General features: G+C 38.0%; 1 protein-coding gene across 1 annotated transcript in view; it reads right to left on the bottom strand.

Moving 5' to 3' along the window:
* Positions 1-25457, bottom strand: part of LOC135713199 (uncharacterized) — a 73958-nt gene extending 48501 nt beyond the window's left edge. The window contains exon 1 of the mRNA XM_065236310.1: positions 24916-25457. Within this exon, the coding sequence (XP_065092382.1) occupies positions 24916-24938 (23 nt within the window). The 5' untranslated portion in view covers positions 24939-25457. The remainder of the gene's footprint in view (positions 1-24915) is intronic.
* Positions 25458-26326: the final 869 nt, after the last annotated feature.

The following is a 26326-nucleotide window of genomic DNA, read 5'->3' as shown; positions in this document are numbered from 1 at the left end:
GGGGGTATGATAGATGGTTTAGCTCGAGTAATGGTCAAAACAACAACATGCTGTTTAATAAACTTTGTACAGTCCCAAATTTGAAATCAACGCCATTGCTCTAACTTTTACACGGCCCATCATGTTTTACACGAGCCCTGTTCTCACTTGTTTGGCTGCCAAATTCCATTTCCGCTTGAAATCCTTCAAGTCAATTGCAGTTTCACCCTGCAAGCTCCAGAGTATTTGGCGGATTCATCTCCTTGGGAACCACTGTGACGCCATTTTCGCCGTACCACGGTTTGGTGGAATTTGAGTAGTGGCAGCTTGTAGTCCGGCCAGAATAGGCAATTCACCTTATGCAGCTCTAGAAAAGGCAGGAGTCTCTTCCGTAGGCACTCCTCTGGTTCATGGTTCCAGAAGTAACGAAAGTTTCGCTTTTCAGCCCACAAATGCAGATTGCTTGCCAGACAAGGAACTTTTTGAGGAATTTCGACTTCTTTTTTATTTTATATATTCTTCCGGGGCACTCTTCCAGTAAACCGAAGTATACAATTCCTGCCCAGGAATTTGATCCAGAACTGCCAGGAGCGGATAGACAGGGATTTTCGATTCGAGCGTACAAGATCGAATCTCGACGTGCTTGCCCCGGTAAAGCTATGATGTAAACAAATGAACTTATCCTGACAGCCAATGCCTACTGTGATTCTATACACTCTTAGCTTGATTCAGTGAAATTTTGAATAAAAAAATACTCAAAAAATGCCTTTAATGTGGCCGGAATTTTTCATGTTCAACCGTTAAAAGTAAATATGGACACAGCTTTGAACGTACCACCACGCTTCTAGTGGACGAAATAAGAAACTATTTAGTTGAAGATGCTAATTTCAAATAACAGACTAGAGTGGTAATTTTTATACGATAGATGAGGAGATGAAAGTATAGAATTGGTAGTTCCGTTAGAGTACGGCAGTGTGAAATTGTTTATATAGAGAATAGAGAGCGAGCAAGGACAACTTTTATGAATGAAGGTACAAATCGGTTTGATCATCTCTCTTTACCAAACTCCCCCGTTCTATAACTTACGTATTGATCAATTTTCTCTATAAGCTTGTTACGCGTTGAACAAAATGCTTTCAATGCTTTCGATCACTACACACTAATCGAGTCAGTACGGTTTTACCGAGTTTTTGAATTGCGGAACTGTTCGGTAAAAGTTTAAAAATCTGTGGAAAATTTATTAATGAGAATATTTGTTCTAAACTTGTACATAGTTAGTTCTGTTAACCCCATTTAATGATAGAAAATAAAATTGGTCGATTTCATTGATTCCTTACGAATAACGGTCATTTGAATTTTTACTGACTTTTTCAGCAATTCAAAAACCCAGTAAAAAAATACTGACTCCTGTAAAAAAATCTTAGTGTGTAGGGACGTGATAAGGCATTGAAACTTGCGTCCATATTAAAAATTGATAACATATTTCCAAGTTTTGTGAAATCATAGATTATATTTTATAATATTATTATGCAGGCTACCATTTTGGTTGACGAATAAATAAATAAATAAATGAATTCATAAATAAATTCAGCATGCTCATCAACTTACAAAGAAGGAACGCCACGAATTTACAATGCTTTTTTTCAGATATGACATTATTTCACATCGCATAGCATCAGCAGCACTACTCGCAAAATTAATCATTTTCACATAACGTCGGCATCTCAGAAAACAGATTTTTTTTTTCTCAACAAATCACATAGAACAAATTATGCAACAAATAGACAATCGAATGATGCGCCAGTATAATCTAAATTCAAAGTCATTAGCATCACTATGTATTTCTTAAAAACAAATAAAAACTCGGCTAAAAGAAAATATAAATAATGCAAAGTATGTAAGTAAACCATTGTAATCATTGCGTTTAATCTACTTTTGTATGTCGCAATAAATAAATAAGTTTATGGGCACCCTCAATTGACAGCTCCCCTGGGTCTGATTTAGAATTCCTTGGGTCTTGTGGAGTGAAATTTCAAAAATTGAAATCCTCCTACTGGACATGAAGCACGGATGCCTAAAAAGCGACAAGTTACGCTATTATTCAACAGAGAACCCGGTTGAGTTCATCGCCTCCATAGCAGACCTCGCATTTTCTGGCTTTTTTTTTAAGGTGAAGGTAACATTCGGCCACTTAATGTTCATGGCGACTGGAAGTGATTGCATTGGGAATGATAAACGAATTCTGTTGCTTAATGGTCGTAGTAAATACTTTCCGGGCTTTCTCGAATTAAAAACTCGTATTAACTCATTGAGCAAGATTGGTTTTCAATAATTACTGAGCTATTAAAAATGTTACGTAAGCTTTTGCCGACACATTGCGCACCCAACCAAGTAATCCGCTTTATTGTGACTAGAATAAGAGTCATAACAATCTGCAAATGCCTTTTCTTTTCAAAATGAAGAGTAAATTGCCGATGAAGTAATTGCCACCGGTTAAAAAATTCCAGCCGAATTATTTATAAACTTTCTCACGTGCAGCGTAGGAATGAAGCACACACTCTACCTTATATCTATCGTTTGGTATGGGTTTCACTCTGAACAATATATAAATAAATGCGTTAAACGGCGCAATCTTCTCATAGATATGAATCCGCAAAATTGATGATCATCTTTTCATAAACAGTCAACTCACAACTCACAGTCGTGCACCAGGGTAGTTCATCGTAAAGTGTTGGCCGTATCATGCTGTTGAAGGTTTTCATTATTCGAGATCGCTTGATTTTCAGCGGCATGGTTCAAAATATTTAGCTTAATTCGATGTGAAAGTTCATCTTAAATATCGCCAACCGAAAGCAACTTGATCACATTGTGCTCCAGTACAAATGTGGGAATTTTATCAAACCCGTTCACAGAGCGAAGTGTAAATAGATAAAAATGAATAAAAGATGCGTTCCGATGCTAATAATTTCCTTGGCATTGGCACGCTCAGCAAAAAACGGCCTTCCCCATGCCACGATCTTGACTCAGATTCCACTCCCTTGCGATCGCAGCACTGAATGGGAAGCCACCAGTGCAGTTTAGATGAAGACCTCTTCACCGTTCCATGACCGGTGCTGACTGGGCATCGAGAAATTTCATGGAAATTATTATAATAACAAACATTGAAAGCATTTCCGATCACGAAAATATTGCCAAGTGGTTATATCAACGGTCGATGGTGTGATGGGAATGGCCGGTTGCCGGGCAAAGCTCACACAGACTGCTTATGATAGCTTGACTTTCTATTTCACTTTTTTTTTGCTAAACATCTTCGCGTTGATGTCGTTGATATGAGCACGCTTCACTGCCCAATCGGACAGATGAGTCAATTTCGACATCGCCTCATCATCGGGCAGAGTGCACTTGCTACTCTTTTTATAACTTGAGCATTTTAATTTTCATTCAAGCAGGAACATACGCAGACGGATAGGCGTGTGGCATGCAATCATCTCGCGCCGTGTTTGTAAGTAACTGTATTTAAAATTTCGAACCGGTTCGTGAAGACGAATGGATGACAGCGACTAGTCATGGTTGATGATAAGTACGATGACCAGCTTAGTTGAATTTTTGAATATCGCGAATGTGATAGATGCCATCAAACATGTCACAACAGATGTGAGTTTGTCGAAAAATAAGACAGGTTTTGCGCTTATGCTCTAAACATTACGTATCGATGGCCCACCGGATGGATAAAATGAATGAAATATTAAAAATTTCAAAACAGGATCTTAGATGTCCCAGATTTGGCATGAAATATAAAATAAATACAGTTGATTTAGGGCCTTACATGCCCTAGTCAGTCAATTCTTAGGGTTGGACATTTTATGACACAAGTTTTAGCTGATATTTTAGGTACTATTGTTTTAATTATAGTGTATAATTACATATTATTAACATTATAATGAAAATTTCCTTTTGTATACAAACAATTTCAGGTCCAACAAACGAAAATTAATCCAATCAATGGACAAAACGATACCGTTTCTAGATAAATACTTACTGGCATTTGTGAAAGTATCTTCTTTGAAGGTTAAGTTACGGCACCATCTGCGAAAATAGTGTATGAAAACTATACCGAATAAGTAAAAACAAGAGATTGTTTAGATTCTGAGGTATTAATGATATCTCATTAGATTTCATTTCTAACCCACTGTGCATTGGAGGTCGAATTGAGAGCCGCTGGACCACATTCAGATATGCTCTGGAACTAATTTCTTGGTGCTCCCGGGAAACTGACCAGAAAACTAGCTTGTAAGTTGTGAAACTACATGAGTGGTTCGAGAGGTACGATTCCTGTCAGTTTAATTTTGAAGTACTTTTTTTAACATTTATCATTCTTGAGTCGCAAAATCATAACTCGTTCTTATAGAAATATTGAGTTGTTTTGCTTCAGTGTACGGCAACACCCGAGTGATCCAAACAAATCTAGCTAGGTATGGTATTATTAATCTTATCCATTCCCAAGCTACTTTGAAGTCACATTTGCTGTTGTACATACAACACATTGAAATGAAAGAGATGACAAATCTGGATCACCAATAGAAAGAGCCCATCAGCATTTGTAAACAAACCGTTCTAAAGCCCTGTCCAATAAGCAATATTAAAATGGGGATGCAATAATATATCTAAGTACTGGTGGCAGCGATCAAAATACACGAGAAAAAGCCCGATCCTCACAAATTGAAGGCCACCCGCGCAATCCAACACCATCATAATATAGGAGACAGTTGTTTAGCTTTGTGAGGAAAAGGCTATAGAACGGTTTCTTTACAAATGCTGATTGTTGATCCAGAACTTTACGATGCCAGATTTGATCGACGAAGCTATCGCAACCACTTCATTAGTCAATAGCATTAATGTTTTAGAAGCCTCTGAAAAAATGTAGTCTCAGATAGCACAGCAAGATCGTGTGAAAAATTAAAGGCCTGCAAGATAATCATATTGGTAGAGGTGAGATCACTAAGTTGCTTCCACCTTGTGGTGAAAATAAGCCTTGACAATTTGTTCGGTGATACTTTTTTTATTATAGTCACTTTAACACTCTGGGCTTATCCGTGACTAGACCGGGGATGAGATTTGAACTCGTGAATTTGACGTGAGAAGCATACATGTTAATCACTACGCCGCATTTGATGATACTGATATCTCGACATCACTGATGATTTCCAGCTGATTTTTTAAATTTTTTTTATATAACCGAGCATAAAGCGGCAGTTTTTGTTTCATCATAATTGTTTTATGAAGTCAAGAATATTCAATTAAAAACAGTAGCAGAACGCAAAATAGCACAAAGTTAAGGGCGCTAGATTCAGTAAGAAAGCGAAAAATAGAGTATGAATCTAATTTTCATTACACTCATTTTGAGTTCAATTCGATTATCGCAATGCGTAACAATAATGTTCCTGAAGAATAGAAACAAAAGTACAGAAAGCAAAACCCAAAACAAACAAGAAATAATTGCACTGCACAAATTCAACAATATCTTTGATTGTATCAATAAAATAATTTTACTGATTACGAAAAAAAAATGGTGCAACGCATTATCCGAATTGCAAGCCGTTAGAAAATAGAAAATTTTGAACGCATTATATGCAAAATGAACAGTGTTAATGCTATGTAACATCTTCCAAAACCATGATCAGCATTTCAAGTGTCTCTAATTTGTCGAACATCAATGCAGCTGACCTGCCATTATTTCCACATTTATTGATTTCCGTCCAGTTCGCGCACGTTTATGGTTACGTGCAGCTATGTTCTTCCACTCGATTGAGTGTGGTCAGTCATGTCGTCGAAAGCGCAACCATTTACCGTTCAAATTACCAATGATTAAAAACAGTTTAAGATCGTCTGGCATGTAATTGGACCTTTGCATGGAGTGAAACTTGAAGTTCTTGCACGCATCTCAATATAAATTTTATCCCTCATCGTCTGAGTCACATCATACTTCGAAAAGTTACAATCCCGTCAACTCCTTGAACTTGACCAATTCCGAAACCAAGCACTATAACGTGACCATGTGGCATGTGTCATAGCTCGTAACCGTAGGTTATATAAACCCACTGTCACTTAAGAAACATCACTCGGCTCTTATTTTATTAGTTTTCCTGCAGGTTGCAAGAATTACCACCGTCCATCCAAGCACCGCAGGAGATGTAAATTCCACCTTTTAATGGTGATGATTCTCTTTTAATTGGTATGTTTGCTAGTGGTCGACGCCCTGAGTGCGGGTGTTTACAGTCGAGGTGCGTAGAAGTTTGTCGAACGACCTTTGCCCATTATGAATGACCGTTCTATTCTCATCATAAAAGCTCCAACAACGGTGCAATCTCAGCGCGAATCTTGATTCCATTTCTAGCGAGCGTTCCTCCAACTAAACGGAACTAATTATTATTCGGTCCGTCTGTATAGTAGGAGTGAGAAAAAAAATCTTTCAACGCGAGGGCCAGCTGTTATTGCGCAATATAAAGAGTATACATAATTTTTCAGATGAGTTGCGAACGTCTAGTTTATTGTTAGAGGTGTGCGTTTCATCAGGTAAGCTGAAGGTCCGCTTTTGTTTGCTTCTTTATTGTGCCGATTTTTTTAATTTCAAATGCATTAAGCTCGAACAATCATTCCATTAGAGCCTAACCCTGCATTTAAATTATTAACTACAAACATGGATGCTACATTACTCTTACTTGCAGCCGGTTGTTGGGCGCTGAAAATTCTTTTGAAAAACGATTATAATCAGGTGCACTTTTTGAGTTCACTATTTACAATCAAGACGTGAGAATAATTGTTTTGCTCATTCAATAACATTTCAATCAAACTGTTATGTTCCAATTTGATTGATAAACTTTTGCAAAACAAGGAATTGAATGCTGATTGGTTGGTTCAGTGAAACCCGTTAATGTGAGGAAATCTCTGATAACTGACACATAATTCAGGATAGTTTAAAACTCGAATCACACTAAATTTATCGCCTAATAGGGTAGACTGGGGCTGACCTAATTCAAAATCTTTTGATTGAAACACTTTGCAAATAAATTCCAGCATTACAACAATTTTTTATCTTTTTCACTTCACGATAATCAACAGCCAATATTATTGATGTATTCCATAAGGCGGAAAGAATTTCATAAATTTCATTTAACTGTCAACTGTCAAGACTACTATTTCCCATCCATTGACTGTTTTCGGCAACCAAAACTTGAACGTTAATTATGCGGTATTTTTTCACCACAACACTTCGCTGAATGTACGATTCCTTAGTCTTTCAGTTTCAATCTAATCACATTTTAAATACTGAGAAAACCTGTTTTGTCCGGATTTTCTTCAAATGAAATATACGCACTTTAAAATGCAGCTGATTTCGAGTAACAGAACACGCAGTTCAAACGGAAAGGTTGCCGAAGAAAAAGAGGCTTCCGACAATAATCACACTCACCTGAGAAGTTTGAAAATTCGTAAAAACGTTTTCAACCCGTTTTGGACAATTCTGTCGATTTGAATGGATAGAATAGCAAGCAGTAGATAAATGTATATAAACAAACACGTCATATGTGTGCATGGCGCTAAAAATTGCTTATAGAAGTGCGGACGCTGCTTAGATTGACGAAAATACGTAAATTCCCCTACTTGTTCTCCTTTCCAACACTACAGTTGTCCCTAGTTGGACTACAAAAATCCTTCGAATTATTTAACAATTCTCAGAAATTACTACCTTCTTAGGTGTTAAAACCCTGTAGCACCCATTGTCACCTACAGGTGACATCTGTTTTTTTTTTTTGGCTGTGAAAAATTCAATTCTCAACCCATTTTGTATGAAACTGATACCAACTGAAACTGGTTACAAATGAAAGCAATATTTATTAACTTTCATATGTTATTCGAAATGTTCATGTTACTGCTACTAATATAATGGAAATTATTTTATAATTTACATGAGATTAGCTTTGCCTAGCACTTTTTTTCTTTCGAGTGCCATCTTATTGTCGGTTTGGTATAAAATTGCTTGAGCAAGCTTAGAATAAAACTGGTAAAATGAATCCATACATTTAAAAGTTTTACTAAAAAAAAACTATTTTAAGAGGTGCTAACATCCTCCTCTAAACAGAAATTAGTCAAGTTTAACGGTTCACTATAGGCGCTGGAGTGTAATGTTTCATTGGGTATAACTTGCACCCATGATGGAATAAGTGCGGCCGGCTAGTCGCACAATTTAACAGTTTAAGTTTACAATTTAATTTGTTTTAACAATTATTCGGGTGTTCCCATGAAATACAAAATCGATCAACATGCTAAAATTAGTCTTTTTTGTGTAATGCAGTAGACGCTTTTTACAACGACGCTTTTATAGCAACAGATCTCTCGATAATAACAGTTGTACAAAATTAATTTTGCGTTGCAACATTTTTCTATAAGGTTCATCCTCTTATTTTTGATAGCGACATTTGTTATCACGCATGTAATCTAATACTATTGTTTATGAATATGTCAAAGAAGGTAAATAGTGAAAAAAAAGTTTATTTTCAAAATAGAAGTTGAATAATTGTATTATTCGTTTGTCTGACTTCAATTTCCATGCGCATGACTGACCACCCGTTGTTTGCTACTCTGTTATTGCCAGATCAGCTGCAATTACACAGAGAACCAAAAGACGATGCCTGGAACTGACATTCATCCGCAATGTGTAAAAACTGGTGATCTAAAACGCCGGCCGCGCCCAAATGCAGGTCAAGAAAGGAATGGGTAGTATACTGACGTAATACTCGCTTTGTTTTTTTTTTGGTTTATTAATTTTTTTGCTAAAACTCAACCGAATTAACTTTACAGAACCGAGAATTTTTGTTCACTATACAATACATCTTATAACTATAGTCAAAAGGTACAACACAATAAACGTTTTATCTTCCGCTATCCAATAAGCCTCCTGCACCAGAACTGCAGCTGCTTCCAGTGATTTCATTGTATGGCAGATTCGCCAACGGGAGTCAGAGCGCTTCCATTGCAGCAATGGACGCAAAACGTGGTCAGCACTCACACATTCATCACGAAACGGTTGCTTTCCAAAGTCGACGACGCATCGACTGAAAGAACTGCTGATGAAGAACAATGACGAGGACATAACAGACGATCGCGTGACACACATTGAGAGTGGTCTGCTTCTGTCGACAACCGAGTGAACACTTAAACTCGCTTTGTTGCAAGCCGAGAAATCCGCTGCACTTCCACGAAAATTCACTGGGATATTGGGGTTGGGTATGCAGCAAGGTTCGTTTTAGCAAACTTTACGCTGAATTACAGTGATGGGTTCAAGTTAAGAAACAAAAACAAAATGGCGGATAACGTATGTTGAATGTTAAGGGGCATGAGATTAAGCTCATGATATTATGATCAGTAAGCAAAAACGATCGCTCTAAGGCCACTGAGCCCCTCATAGCACATCATACCATCTATGACCGTGTTGTTGTTGTAACCATGAAAAGATAAGCAAGCGGTATGACTATAAATCTTCTTAACATGAAAGGACTTGGGATTCAACCAACGTTTTCCTGCTCATTAAGCAAAAACGTATATCTAAGGCAACCAAGTCCCTCATATCATAACGCACCTTTAGTGATCAAGTTGATGCTATAACCATTCAAACCCAACGGTGGTGCCCCATACACCAGAATAAATCAATTTGATAGACAGTCTTTCTAACCCGGAGGCAAAAAGGTACGAAAAATCACTTAGGACTTCATTAAAAACTATTTTAATGTGACGTTCATTGCTTTAGTTTGATAATTACGCAAGGCGGGAACAGAACCCATAAAATATCCATATAGTTCATGCTATCGTGATCTTCACATCACAACAAACTACGACCGACGCAAAGATTGTGCAAGCTCTCGTAAAAGAAGCTTTCAACATTGTTTTCCACAGCAGACCACATTGTTTTCCACACTGGATCAAGCGTAGGTACGTCATATTTTTTCAACCAATTGGGTTGCTTAACTTCGAAAAATATACCGATTTTTATACATCATCTGATGTAGCTTCGTTTTCTGAGCCCAACGATATGTTTATCGATCCCGTAGATCAAGATTTGAATGTTTGATCCTTGACACTAAATCTATTCGTTGGCAGCTCGCTCCCATACCAAGTCCCTCCAAGGGGCGCTAAGATGGTGATTTTTGCTAATGTAATCATATTTATTTAAAATAGTTCTAGTGTACCAAAATTGATGAAATTTTGGATTTCGGTTCCATTTTTAATGCAAATTACGAATACCCCTACACAACCAAATTAACCAGGATCGAGTATTACGGAACAAATATTGCATATATTTTAAGGTTCAACTCCCCTCAATGCAGCCGGCGCAGGTGGTGTAGTGGTAAGCGTGACTGCTTTCTAACACCCCGATGGGTCTGGGTTCAATCCCAGCCAAGGTCGGTGGGATTTTTCTGAGGCATAAAAATCTCTGGTCACGTCTTCCTTCGGAAGGGAAGTAAAGCCGTTGGTCCCGGCTCATGTTTGTTGAATGGGTGCGATATCCTACGCAGGTGTGGAAGCTGCCTTCCTGCACATTCGATTGCCGTCAATGGATGGCAATCGATGTCCGTCGGTGATTGGCAGTAGATTGCGGAACAGAGACCGACGTTAAATAAAGGAAAGAAAAAGAACTCCCCTCGAAGCACTCCCGAAAAATTAAAAAGCAGTTCCCCTCGACACACATTTCAGATCGCAAAAAGCTCGCGTCATGTTGTTTTTCATTGCAAAAGAAAAAGAATGATGTGCGCTTCCAGCAATATCCAGCATCAAAGCAAATTGAACCGTTTTTTTCCTTCTCATTTTCTCCGGATCAAAACCCGCCATGGTCACCGTCCGAGTCATAACAGGCGCACGCAGACAACAACATATCAAAATCTAATCGGGCAAGTACATTCGACTGTGACATTTATTTTCATAACGAAGACATTACATGATAGGGGAAATGGATGTAATGTCGACCTAAATGCCCCTAATTTTCCCATACATAAATTCAGCAATCGACTAAATTTTCAATAGTAACCAAAAATATCTCATAGTACCGTCCCTATGACGCGTTCATCTAGATAAAATTGATAAAAAGCAGCTTTTTAGCGATGGACCCAATATTAGATCCATAGGTCAACATTAGAGCCATTTCCCCTATATAAATCATAGCGCATCACACGTAACCGCACAAACCGAGTTACAGGCCACACTCAATCGAGGCCATCCGTCCGGCAAACGGGATACGATGAAAAGATATTTGCAAGAACAATCTTCAACTGACATTCATATTTCCCTATCTCTAGTACCAACCAAGGTTGCAAAGACTCATTTCAGCTAAAATAATGTTTTTCGGAATAATAAAACCAAAAGATGGTATGATGGCATGTTTTACTTGTAACTTACAAGAAGAGGTTACAAAGTATGCGTTGGAAACATAAAACCTGTAAATTTTCCTTTCTATGAGTCACAATCAGCGATTTGCTGATCGCTGAGTGAGTGAGTGAGTGAGTGAGTGAGTGAGTTTGTGAAAAATCGCTGATTGTGACTCTCATGAAGTGAAATAAACAGGTTTAATATGTCAAACACATTCTTTGCAACCTCTTCTTGTATCCTACCAATTCAAATGGCATCTAATTATTTCATAATTTAGAAAAACATTGTTTTAGCTGAAATGAGTCTTTGCAACCTTGGTACCAACACTAAATTCACGCATAACATTGTACTTAATATCTAAAATGCTGTTGTATTTTCAATTTTGAACTTTGTGCTTAATGTATGTACTTGTGGTAAAAATCCTCTGCTAAGCCACTTGGATTTTGATATTTTTAAATATATTGATGTGAAATTCTTTTCATATATTACACGCATATATATTTAGAGTTTAAAACTAAAAGTTTACATTTTTCATATTTGGATATGTTTGCTACCATGCTCCTCTGAAATTGTATAATTATATAAGGGAACTTTTTAGCGGCGCCGGTGGTGTAGTGTTAAGCGTTATTACCTCTCACCCCAGCAGGCCTGGGTTCAATCCCAGTCGGCACCGTCGGGATGTTCTGAGGGAACTTTTTTTTCCTCGATTTGTTTTCCGTGGATCTTGTTTTCCGTACTGAGCAACAATGCTACCGACGCCATGGAGGCAGCTCCCACACCTGGACCCTACCTATCGACCCATCAACTCATGAACCGGGGACCAACGGCTTTACTTCCCTGGGGTGAGAGGTAACAATGCTTACCACTACAACACCGGCGCTGCTAATTAAAGGGAGCTGATTTTATTAATTTATAAATATGCTCCATGTTCCGAAACGGATATTAAGCAAGGGGGAAAATATCTACCCCATTTTTATAAGTATATGGTGGTCTGCAGGGACTCCGTGAAGGTTCTTCAAAAAATAATGAACATCCTTAAAACTTATCAATTCATGAAAGCGGTCATAAAACATCGAGGTTTCTTATAAATCACTTGGTTCCGAAGATCCGAATCGAATTCGAATCCGAATTTAATCGAAGAAATATGTGATCAATTCATAAACTGAACCCTGAATCCCACGATTTCTTTTAAACCCACTTGTAGCGATGATATATATTTCCTTTATTTAACGTCGGTTTCTGTTCCGCAATCTAGTGCCAATCACCGACGGACATCGGTTGCCATCCATTGGCGGCAATCGGATGTTACTTCCCTTCCGAAGGAAGACGTGAGCAGAGATTTTTATGCCTCAGAAAAATCTCACCGACCTCGGCTGGGATTGAAGCCAGACTCATTGGGGGGACAAAGCAGTCACGCTTACCACTACACCATCGGCACCGGCTGATGATATATGAATGAGTTTAGATCTGAGACTGAAATTTGTACTCTCTTCATTAATGTTAAGGGGTGAAAATCTCCTTAATAAAGACAACCAACCAACCTAATGAATGAAGATTGGGGCAGAACGAGGAAGTCATTTGTCAAAGAAATGAAGGATGTAAAACTTCCTTCCGGGGCGACCCCGGCGTAGTGGTTAGCATCCATACCTCTCACGCCAAAGTCACGAGTTCAAATCTCACCCCCGAACAAAGTCACGAATGACCCAAGAGCGTTAAAGTGACTGTAATAATAATAATAATAATAACAAGTGACAGATTCCCTGTATTTGACATTCATGGACTATGAAAACGCTTTCAACTGACTCAACTACGACAATCGTGACTCTCAGGCAGCATCTGGCAGGATTTCGTGTCGAAAGGTCTTGTGTGGACCATATTATCAGGCATGTTGACATCAGCAGGTCAACGAATTTCAAGAGTCCCTCTATTTGGTATTCATCGACCGATTTAGCGATTGAGAAAATCTGTGGGGCACCCTGCGACGCAAAGGAGTCCCGGATAAAATCATCATCCTCATCGAAGCGCAGTACAAGGCTTTCACATGTAAATCCTGCATAACAGAGCCTTGTCCGACCCTATCCAGGTAGTCACAGGGGTGAGGCAAGGAAGTTTACTATCACTGCTACACTGCTCACAACTGGATCTCAAATGCTGACCTCCATCGTCAATGTCATCACAAGCCGATATCAACAGAGATTCGAAAACGTAAGTGGAGGTGGCTTGAAACCCGACAGGACATCGCAGCAGAGACAGACCAAGGAGCTCATGGCGGTGGAGCCCCAACAAGGAAACAAAGGAAATCGACTAGAATCTGATCTGAGCGCAGGTCGAGGCAAGAGCGAGCAGCCACCCAGGATGAAAACCTTTCACGCTGGCCCTATGCGCCACTAGGGGTGTGCAGGATACATTAGAGAGTGTGTGAATCACGACAATCTATGGAGCACTCAGATGTGCAAGGGAGTTCTAGATAAAATCATCAAAGTTATCATAATATGTAATACGGTAGATTTATGTATAACGAAGCCTTGTACAACCATATCCGGTTAGTTGCTGTTCTAATGTGGACCAATGATTGTTGATCTTATGTGAGCCAACAAAATAATCAATAAGTAGAGGAATCCCGTTAGAAATACGCTTTGATACATTGATAGCCATGTTCTCAGCGTCATCATTTAACATACATAAGATTACAAGCAGTTTAAAGTTTCACTCAGGCAATACAGGCCAGTAGGTGGAAACGTTCGCAAAAACAAACTTCGTCAACTTTTTCCATGGCGAATTTAAATTCCCAACACGAGCAATCAATGAAGGTATATCTCGATTTTATCTATACGATTCTTGACACTTCCATTAAAGGGTGTCCACGATGAAATTGCCACACTATGAAATTGCTCTAACTTTTTAACCGTTGGGTAGAATTTAATGAAAATTTGGGTGGATTTAGTTCATAGTGCATTATTTACATCCTGCAAGTTTTAAAGTCCTGTGATGAAAACTCGCGGAAATGGAGTCGAAAGAGCAGCTCGTGCGTGATAAAATCTTGCGCATTCATCACGAGAACAAGGATCTCTCACATCGTTCCATCGCTAAAACGTTGGGAATCGCGAATTCCACGGTGTCGCGAGTGATTAAGCGGTTCGAGGAACGGTTGACCACCGATCGGAAGCCCAGAAGTGAAGGAAAAAGTATTCCGTACAACACCAAAAATCACAACCGCGTAGTTGGGTCCTTCAACCGAAATCCGAACGCCTCCGTTAGGGATGTGGCTAAGAAGCTGCACCTAAGCCGAAGTTTTGTCCAGAAGGCCAAAACCAAGGCTGGGCTTCGAACGTTCAAGGTACAAAAGGCCCCTAATTGCGACGAGAAGCAGAACAAGTCCGCCAAAACCCATGCCAGGAAGTTGTACCTCAACATGCTGACGAAAGTTGAATGCTGCATCATGGACGACGAAACATATGGGAAGGCCGACTTCAAACAGATCCCCGGCAACCTGTTTTTCACGGCCAAGGATAAGTTCAGCGTTCCGGAGCATGTCCGCACTCAGAAGATGTCCAAATTTGCGAAGAAATTCCTGGTTTGGCAAGCCATCTGCACGTGCGGGAAGCGGAGTGCACCTTTCGTGACCCAGGACACGATGAACGGACAGGTGTACATAAAAGAGTGCCTCCAGAAGCGGCTGCTTCCTCTCCTGAAGGCCCACAACGTCCCAACAATCTTCTGGCCGAATTTGGCCTCATGCCACTACTCCAAGGACGTGCTGAAGTGGTATGCGGACAATAAGGTCAATTTCGTGCCGAAAATGTTCAACCCTCCCAACACTCCGGAGCTCCGCCCCATCGAGAAGTACTGGGCGATTATGAAGCAGCACCTTCTTAAACGACCTAAGGTAGTGAAGACAGTCGAGGAACTGAAGAAAGTATGGGTTTACATGCAAAAAACGTTTGATTCACAGGTTGTGCAGAATCTTATGGCCGGGGTTAAGGCCAAGGTGCGGGCATTTGCGTATGGACTGTAAATAAAATACGAGTAAAATAGTAAAATGAAGTTTAATAGTTATTTCTCAATCCCTGAAAATTTGATGGCAATCGGATGAAAACTCAAATTTTGCGAATCTATTTTGTGTGTGGCAATTTCATCGTGGACACCCTTTACCTCTTCTTGCATACCACAACTTAATATATCTTGATATATAAATTGCCTAATGTCATCTGGATGAAAACATACGATGGAAATCTTGCCGAGCCTTTTTATTAACAACAATTGCGATTGAAGAAAAAACATATTCCGCCAAATTATGCCGCTGCTATCACGCATGCATTATTGACCAGCCACGTACCAATCTCGATAGATTGCAAGCGTTGATGCTATCAGCTTCTTCTTCCATTTACTAAAAAAGTGCTATACAAAAATTTAATTGCATGTAGGCGAGGTTTTCAATTCCCGCTTCCGCTCAGAACCGCGCAGGCCAGTAGCGCAAAAATGGTTGTGCTATCAAACACCGCCACTTTTTCACTTTTTGTTGTTCAACTTTTGCCCAATAAAAAACGGCGTTTGGCTAAAACACCCAAGAAGAAAAAGTTTCAATTACTAGAATGACTTCGAGTGAGCGTATATCTTACACATGGAATGAATCATACTATAATGAACCGTTCAACAATAAAAAAAAAAGATATTCTTTCACTTTTTCGGCACATTTCATGTTCCGCACGTTTTGAAAGATTTTCCTCCGTCTTGATTGTGTATAAAACCTCTCATCAGGGTGAGTATTAACATCTGCGACGTGAACCATTCTAATGGAACCTGTTGTAAAGTAAAAAAACGTGATCTATCTAAAAGAAAAGATCATAGCAATTTGTTGTTGTCTGAAATTGCTTGTAATTATTTTCGACCTAAGAAACATTTGATTTCTAATCCATTAACTGTTCCGTTAAAATCAATCTTCCCACTAGCTGATGCTTTGAACTAGAACTGCCCATTGCCATGCCGCTTACAGAGAAATCAGTCCCTCAGTTCAAACCTGATGTTTTATAAAAGAAACAAAAAAAACATCAACATTCACCTAGACGCCTTACGGAAATCGGGGCTATCCCAGGTCAGGGGAAGGGCCCGAAAGTGATCATTTCCGTTGCGGATATTTGTAAGAACCCCACCACTTTCATTAAAAAGACTTGCCATTGTTCTCCAAAAAAAAAAAGCCTCAAAATTATCTACACGGCGATTAAATGCAATTTTGAAAGCTTTTTGATGGATTCTCCAACGCTTTAAAAGGTTCTCTATGTAGTTCATTATGCTAAATTAAGGCTTCTACGATTGATTGGGGGATCGATGTTCGTATGATGTTTCCGATTCACTCAAAATTAATCAATTTGCTGCAAACATAGAAACAGAGGATTTCCTTGCCAGGGCATGGAATGTAGGAAATTTCTTTAAATTTGATAATATCCTCTGAGAGCAAATTACCACCACAACCAACCATTTAAACGATAATTGTCAGTTTTTTAACAACCACGCACCGTCGTATGTAGGTAGTCTGGTACAACCGGTCGCTCGTCACCTCCAGGAACATTCCCAACATTCCAAGTGTGGTGACGTGTTGAGCAAGGAAAAGCAGAACATACCACATGTACACATTCGATGCACAGCACAACACTCTCGGTGGGACGATGACTCGTCTTGAGATGAATCACTTGACTGAAGAGATGCACGGTGTTTGTGAAATTGTTCGTTCACCCCGCTCGTCAGCAAAGTAGAGCCCACGGTATTGCTTTTGATGATCACTCTCACACTCGAGAGATCGACATTACCCAACCACACAGAGCACCATGTGGGCCGTTCGAAAAGATAACTTCAACTGCGATAAAACTGTTTGCCTCGATGTAAGATCACACTAATGTCCAAAAACCAACGTCGCGCCATGCCTCACTTCTTAGATCTCTAGATCCCGGAGAGCTCTTTGGCTTACAGAGATTAATCGCGGAAATGGTACTCATTCACCATCGAGCGAAAACTTACATTTCGTCGTGCATTATTCTTCAAAAACCATCCTGTTTATTGAACCGTTCTTATGAAAATTAAGTGATTCTAGCGAAACGATAACATTCAATGTAGGGGAAATGGCTCTAATGTTGGCCTATGGATCTAAGATTGGGCCCATCGCTAAAAATCTGCTATCTATCAATTTTATCTAGATGAACGCGTCATTGGGACGGTACTAATGGATATTTTTGGTCGCTATTGAAAATTTAGTCGATTGCTGCATTTATGTATGAGCCCAAATTAGGGGTATTTGAGCCGAAATTACATCCATTTCCCCTAAATATTTTTTTTTATTATTATTGATTACTTTATTTGTACAGGCTCAATCGAATAAACTTTACAGAGCCGAGTTATCATTTTCGTTATACATTATTGATGTATTATATTTAAAGTTAGAGGAGCTGGACCGGATACTCGCGGTTGTCTCGAGGTTAGTGGATATTTACAATTTTTTTGGATGGGAAAAAAAATAAAATTGATTACTAGCTTCAAAAAAGGAATAACATTAAAAAAAAAGCTCATACTTCAAGAAACATGAGAGAGGCATAAAAAATTAAAGGGTTGTGTCCTACACAGCAAAAAAATAATTTTGATATCACGTCAAAGTGGATGCACTACAATCATGTCGAAAATAGGGTGTAATATTACTTGCTAAAAAGGACAAAATTATCATTAATACAATGCATGAACTGACATTACGCTGCTTTTACTGCATTTGTTTATTTATGTGGTCATAAAAATTACATGAAATTTTCGACATGATTGTAGTGCATCCACTTCGATGTGATATCAAAATTATTTTTTTGCTGTGTAGACACGACCGCAGTATGACGTAGAACCATGCAAAATTGATGTTTGTCATGCATTGTTGACTATTATACTTATTATTATGAATGGGGCGTATCTTTTGTGCAGAATATGGAAAAAAGGATGGACTTTGGATGTTAATCTAATTGCATATATAGAGGTACCAGATATGTTTTACAGTCAGTTGTTGGTAATTTACCAACATAATATCATCGGATGTATGTCTCCTCTTTAGCAATTGTTTTGAAAATATTGGCTTTTGTTTTTACTTATAATTGTAGTTTGCTTAAAATTTATTTCCCGGAAAAAAGTGATCATCAAATCCATGTCTTTTATTTGAATTGCCGTTATAGACGGGAGAGGGGGAGAGGGGTATTTTGCATATCCATGTCTCATTCCTCATTATATGACAGGGTATCCACTTTTACAGCTGACTTGGTCCTGCTTGCTGCAGGGCCAAGTGCCACGCCGTCCGAAGCGGTTATGAGCAGAGGCACGAGCAGGGTTACCAAAAACAAATCTGTATTTTTGCTCATAAAAATCTTTTTATCTGTATTTCCTTTTCGAAAAATCTGTATCAATATCTGTAAAGTTTTAATATTCCGTATGTCGCTCCAAAATGAACAAAGAAGTGTTGAAAGTGTGGTATCGGTGTGCGCTTTTGCGATTAATAGCACCGTCGATACCAAATCAACCCAACATTCTTTATCGGGATTTAAACCGAGGATAATATCAGTTGATGCTTACCGCCATAAGATCATTCTAGATTAGTAATAAAAAAAAACAACGTACATATATGCAATTTGTGACGTAGGTAATTGCATCTACGTACGGTGCTGTCATGCAGTTGTATGTGCCCGATTACTTCACCCCGGTAATCCAGTTCATTGAGTTCTACACTCTCGAGGAAAGGTTACGGTAAAATGAAAGTAAGACTAACGCAAAAATTTAGCTGAATTAAAGACATATCTCAAAATATCTGTGGATACTATTATCTACAGCCCAAAAAAATGTATAGACAATTGTCTACGTAAGGAAGGGAGGGGGGGAGTCAATAATCACAAAAAACTGTCTACGAAGTTAATGAACAGCCCCTAATTGTGGTTTGCTTAAACTTCATTTCCCGAAAAAAAAAAGTGACCGTCAAAGTCCATGTCTTTTTCGGGTTGTTATTAAGGGGGGTGGAGAGGTTGTTGTTAAAGGGGGAGAGGTTGTTGTGAAGGGGGGAGGGTGTTTTACGTACATAATTTTCTAAGTTTCATTCCTCATTATGGTGGTCATGGTCACGCCGTGATCCACCTTTAGCCGCTATCTTGGTCCTGCTTGTTGCAGGACCTAGGACCGCGCCGTCCGAAGCGGTAATGAGCAGAGGCAGGAAAGCAGCGCTCTTTTATATCTTTTCAGGTTCAAGCAAAATGATGTGCAACCAAGTGCTATTCGTTTATGATGACTGGGTTTGGGGAAAACGATTAGTTCATGAAAACAGTGATAAAATTATCATTTGCGCATTTTTTCAAAAGTTTTTTAATTAAACATTTGAAAAGTATTTATTTCAGCAGATTCGCTTCCGGTTTATGTGGAAGTATTGTTAGCTGAGTTATGAATTTTTCAAAATATGAATAAAAAACATCCAAACTTTTATGCAAACTGATGCATATCATACCCTTTCATAAAGTGGAGTTTCCTGTGTCGTGTATAAAGAATTGTATGTACCAATGTACATCAACATTAGAGACACCTGAAGAGCAAATGTTATTTAATATTAACTCAAGAAACCTACCATGAAGACTTAAAGCAGTTCAAGACCAAATAGCAAAAATAAGATGTTTCTGATCGATCTTCTCAGATTTGCATGAATATTTCAATAATTGTTTTTTTATCATCATTTGTGCGAAAATTTGGCCATTTTGAATTTCGCAATTTCGATCAAAATTGTGTATTAAACATTTTCAATAAATCGTAGCACGAAAACGTCACTTCTAATATGACACCTGAAACAATGTTGTTGGAGAAAATAATGTCTTACTAGGTTATACACACAGTAAATTTATTTTAGTAATTTCGAGTCAAAATACAAAAAGATTGTTAAAAACTTAAATCACAAAAATGACCTTGTTCAATATTTCTGAAGTAAAACAAATAAGCATATGACCATGCTTGGCATGCCAAGTTGTACACAACAACTGCTCATTTGTTAATAACTTGTTGTTAAAATTTATTTTTCTTTAAAGTAATTGATATATTAGGATCATAGTTTACTATGCAATGAGCATGTAAATCTTAATATTTGAACCAAAACCAATGAATTTTTACACTTAAAGTTTGAGATGTGCAGCGAGCATTTCTCACTTCATTTTTACAACGCAAAAACAAATATAGTTTATTACTAGAATTAAAATGAACTTTTTGTTACGTTTATATAACAAACTAACTCTATTCTATCTACTGCTTTAAAAAGAACTAACGTCAACTCTGTGCAAAGTTATAAGCAAATGAGCAGTTCATGACCAAAATTGTGCATGCCAAGCATGCATATGACAAATACAAACTTTTAAAATTTAAAAAACCTTGGACACAAAAAATAGACAAAAATAGTACAACATTGGTAACTTTTTAAACTTTTTGTAAGTTCGTTTTTTTACAATTAGAGAGAAAACTCTCTACAACTCGATATCGAAGGAAGCATCGAGTTATAGAACAACAATTATATAATTATTAGTCACTGTAGTCTGACGTGATATCGAGTTAGTGGATATCGAGTTTTGTAGAATTGACTGTATATTATAATTCTTGCACAGAAAACAATATTTGAGTCCGTTTGATCGTTTTCAACAAAAACAGTTCAATTAGTTGACAAAAAGTTGTTGCAAATTTTTATGTGTCAGAGATTTTTTTCCTTGAATTGCTTTCCGTCGATCTCGTTTTCCGTACTGAGTATCTATGCTACCGACGCCATGGAGGCAGCTCCCACACCTGAATCCTACCGGAACCGGGGACCAAAGGCTTTACTTCCCTGGCGCTGACCGGGATTGAACCCAGGCCTTTTGGGGTGAATGTCAAAGTTTTTCAATATTCCAAAGGTTAAAATTTTCAATATTCCAAAGGTTAAAATTTTCAATTTTTTTTTAAAGCATCTAAATTATTGAACAAGGACACATTACATCCATTTCCCTTATATGATGTAAGTTTTTAATACTTTTTTGAATGTTCTACTCAGAAATTACTAGATAATTTTTACCGTGTATATTTTCACTAGAAATAATTTATTTTTCCCTACAACTTGGTCTAAAACGATTTATTGAATAATGTCACGATTTTGATAAAACACAAATAAGATTCAAAATGGTCAAATTTTTGCGCAAATGTTAATGATTGCCTAAATTAAACAATTATCCAAAGTTTCATGTATATCGGAGAAGGTTAAGTCAGATCGATTCATTCTTTTCCGTGGAACTGCTCTAAGTCAGTTAGTAACTTAGACAAATAAATAGGATTTATGTCCTTAATGTCAGCCTGAACGTCACTAATATTGTACCCATGCTTACATGTAAAACTAATTTCTCTAACATCCAATGTAAGGTTTGGATTTATTACATCCACTGCATATGTTTCATACAACAAATGAAATGGCACTTCTTGCAATGGATTTTTTTTTTTGCAGAATGCATATTTTGAATAAAACCTTCACGAGATGATGTTCTAGACGTAATGCATTTGAGGAAACAAATTTTGTTTCGAAAAATAAGCTGACAAAAAATTACAAAATTATTTTAAAAACCTTCCGACGACCACATTATAGAATCTGCTCCTGTCACGAAAGGCAATTCCCCTACCTAAAATTTACTAAATTTATCCACAGAATTGACGACATTGGCAGAGAATAAATATAGTAGATGGACAGCAACCTTTTAATGTTGCTACGGAAATTTTAAAAAAATGCTGGTATTTTGCCGACAAACTGAGCTCTCTATTTAACCATCCAAACGAGCAGAATTGTTTCTTTTTCAAACAATGTCAACAACTAAATCGAATGAAAATGAAATCATTTTGGGTAACTCGTCAATTCGCTCCATAATCCGTTTTTTTTTTGTTTCTTTCACGGTGAACATCGAGGCGGCTAGTACGAAGGCGACAACAAATGTACCATTGATAGTTTTTTACAAATATTGATGGGAATTTGGCAAAAGAGCATTTCCAGGTAAAGCAAAAATAAATTTAATTTCAGACTCGACATTCTCCGATTTGCATGAAACTTTGCATAATTGTTTGTTATGATCAATAATTCACATTTGAGCTAAATTTCGGCCAGTTTGATAATGCTCTTTCGGGGGTCAAAATTATATTTTGGACGCGATTTGCACTGAAAAATACGAAACAAAATAAAAATTGCTCTAGAACCTCTCATAGAACATTCCGGAACTAGCCTAGTATGACAGGAGCGAATCAAAGCTTTCGTTTGGTGGGTGTTTCAGCGACACTGATTTGTTTGAATAAGGTTTTCTTTCCGAGACACCGTGAGGACCACATGTTAATAAACAAAAATCATTGAGCAAAAACATTTGGAAATTTCGTTGCCTTTTCAAATACACAATTTTTGAGAAATTTAGCACATAAAAAAAATTAAAAAGCTATTTATTATTATTTCTTGTGTTGCATAATAGACATAATAATTAATAATAAATTAAATGAAAGTTCGATGCATTACGGTGTATATGACAGTATGCAGTGTATATGCAGTATGCAATTTATTAATTCTAGCATAACATGCGAAAAGGGTCTAACAACAACGCTCTTTTCGCACAAACCAAAGCTCCCCCACGCAAACCAAGAATAACAAAGATTTTTGTTCATTTTCAAGTGTTCAATGATTCAAAAATAAGCATTTTTTTTTTAAATAAAAATAATCAAAAATGTTAAATAATGATTTTTTTTTTGTAATTTAAGTTTTTAACACATTTTTGAATTAGGTTACCCAAAAAAATTCTTGTGTATATTTGCCCTATAAAGGCTTTATTTTTTTCAATAACTTTTTCTCAGACTTCATTTCGATTAGAAATGACTTTTTCATACTACAGCAATGACCCGATTTTGTTTAGCCCCCTTAAAGATGGATGTATAAGGTATACTTTGGTGTAATAAGACCACTGAAAACGCACATGGGTATCGTAGAACATTAGAAAAGATTTTCGGCAAAATTTGGTAATTGCTGTATTTATTTATTTTTTAATGTCGAATACCACATTAGCCAAATATTACAAGATTCAAACAATTATGTAAGGTTTGATGCAAATCGGAGGAGGTCATGTCTGATTTTTATTTGCTATATATTAAAACTACTTTAATATGATCTTTCGACCGTTGATTTCAACCAAACAATGTTTTTTTTTTATTGGTATGCTATTATAGCTAAACCCTGTTAAGGTTGGCGTAAAGTTCTGGATTATTTGAAGTAATATATGACTAATGCCATTGAAATGTTTTTGGCACTCTTTATTTCTCTTAACGATGTGAAGAAACCCTTAAAGATAATGTTTGAGTCCAATCGAATTGGAAAATAAATCGATTGAATACTTCCTGCTGTCCCATTATGCACTATGAACGTGATGCCAAGGAAATGAAAACCAGAAACTTCCAGACAGCAATTTAAAATTATTTTATGCGGCAATAGTGAAAAGATAAGGAAAGATGTTGCATCGTATTTAATTTCCTCCTCGCTTTTGTGGAATGAAATATGTACATGCAACGTCACAAAGTATTACGTTTTTTGCAACCGTTCCAAATACTTTTGAGGGCATCGAATGCAAAAGCTGATTCATATAACTACATACTACCGAACCGAAGGTATGCAACGGAAGACCTCAAAACTTCAGATGGCTCCGGTAGGAAACTTGCGATTTTTACGTACTAATGCGAGATTTCCAACGAAATTGCCGAGACAGAAAGATCGCGCGCCCATGGCTGGGAAGCGAGGAAAGCAGCAGACAGCCGCAAAAGCGAGAAAAAGAGCGCTCGGAAAGCGCCAAAAAGAGAAGAATAAATCATCCAAAATGGGAAATTTTGCCCACAAGAACGAAAACGGATGGACGGACAGACAAAAAAAAAATAAAAGCACTGCCTCGCGTGTATGTACGGATGTTGATCGAAATGTTCCGGCCATTGCAAATCTCCCGGCCGACTCGAGTGAAGAAATCTTTCTTGGAAAAACGTTCGGCACCAATCAATTCTTAATGCAATCGAATTTCATTTCACTGCGGCTACTGCTTTTGGTCCGTACAGCATCCGTATTCGATAGGCTAGTCGGGTCCAGAAGCAGGTGTCTTTGACTGCTTGTATGGACTTCTTTATAGACAGGCCTATTAACCATATAGCGAAAGACAAGGCGTAATATCTAACAGTATGTATTTTTTATATAGGTTGCAACATGTCAACTAAGGAGGACTTGGCATGGCAGCAAAGCAACGCGTACCGGCCATCAGACGACGTTGTTGCAAGAAATACGCCTAATCATCTTCTTCTGCGGGATGCCGTTTTGCAGACGACGTGATTATAAATTATGCAGATATTGGTTATCACGCTGCATCGCTGTGCAGAGTGGAATGCATCAGAAGCAAGGAGGATAGCAGGCAAAACAAGCGAAAAAGAGTATCTAGGCAAACGACTTCAACAAACATTACTTACCATATGCCATTTCGCAGTAACATTTTGTTCAAATCCTTTAAAATGACTGGTCCGTTATACAAACTTCAATAGAACAGGTTTTAAAGCACACACGATGTTCAGTATGCGAAATCGAATTTTTAATTGCAGATAAACACTATCGGATTCTTCTGACACAATGATTATTCTCGTACAGAACGTGGAGATGGTGCACACTCAAAATATGAAAGATTCAAGCCACTTAGATTGTTTGAACTTTCCCACAAAAATACCACACTACTCGATTAGAACAGGTTAGACAATTATCGTCATCCCTTGGATTTCACCTCTCTTCATATGTACGCACAAGCAGCTAGGAGAAGAGCTTGTCGAGACTTCACACACTTGTATGCAGAATGGTTCGGGTCGGAAAATGCCGGCTAAGTACGCGAGGTGCGCATCTATTGAAAGAAACACGTCATAAATGGTCGACGGACTGGCCAAGACTGAACGTTGATTTACTTTTTTGTCTTCCGAGTGAATTTTCATGCACGAGCTGATCCTCAGACCACAACATAGCATAACAACACAGCCCCAACGAGAAGCACAAATAAACGCTGCCAAAGAGAACGACCCCAACGCTGGATTCAGTGGACCATTCACTACACTCCTGCCTATCTCATCCGAACGGCTGCAACGGAGATGGAGTTGGAGTTTATTCACTCTCTTTCTCACTACACCATTTGCTCCATTCACTGTTCTCTATATACTGCATAGAGTATATCAATATAGAGCTGTAAAAAGGGCCTAACAGCTTCTATTAACAATGACTTCTCTCGAAGATGTCTAGGAATTCAAGATTCACCCACGTAAACCAACATCATCAACGGGTAGGGAAAGACTTGGTTTGCGTGGGCGTGTCGTGAATTCCTAGAAATCACCGAAAGAAGTAATTGTTTACAAAAGCTGATAGACCCTTTTCACAACTCTGTATTGATATAGGTAGATTACGGGATTCGGTGGCAAAAGTCACTCCACTCTACAGTAAAACACTGGCGTTCAAACGAGATGACGATGACGATGATGGCGGTGGCGGTGTTGATGTTTGAAGCGTGCAGCTCATGAGAGAAAAAAAACAGCACCATGCTCAATCCACCCACTAGCTACATGTGGATGTTTGGCAGTGATTGATTATTTATTAATGATATGAAAAATTATCCGATGGGATGTTGTTAACTCAACTGTTATCAGGATGCGTCTCAAATTTCATAACGTGCACTTTTAATTGGTATCTTTCGTATCCCCGTACTGACATGTTACCAATGTTACCACAGCCAATGTTACAATGTTACCACAGCCAATCTTCTTGGATTTTAGACAGTAACTAGGAGGTGAACAAATATGAGAAATAATAAGAAAGGTTTCTTGGGAAAAGCAATATAATGATAATTCT

This window comes from Ochlerotatus camptorhynchus, unplaced genomic scaffold, assembly GCF_037179485.1.
Source record: "Ochlerotatus camptorhynchus isolate MF236.1 unplaced genomic scaffold, CSIRO-AGI_Acam_v1.1 ptg000545l, whole genome shotgun sequence".
NCBI classification, from domain to species: Eukaryota; Metazoa; Arthropoda; class Insecta; order Diptera; family Culicidae; genus Ochlerotatus; species Ochlerotatus camptorhynchus.
Note: the sequence above shows the minus strand (reverse complement) of the source record. Positions and strands in the feature narration are given on the sequence as shown.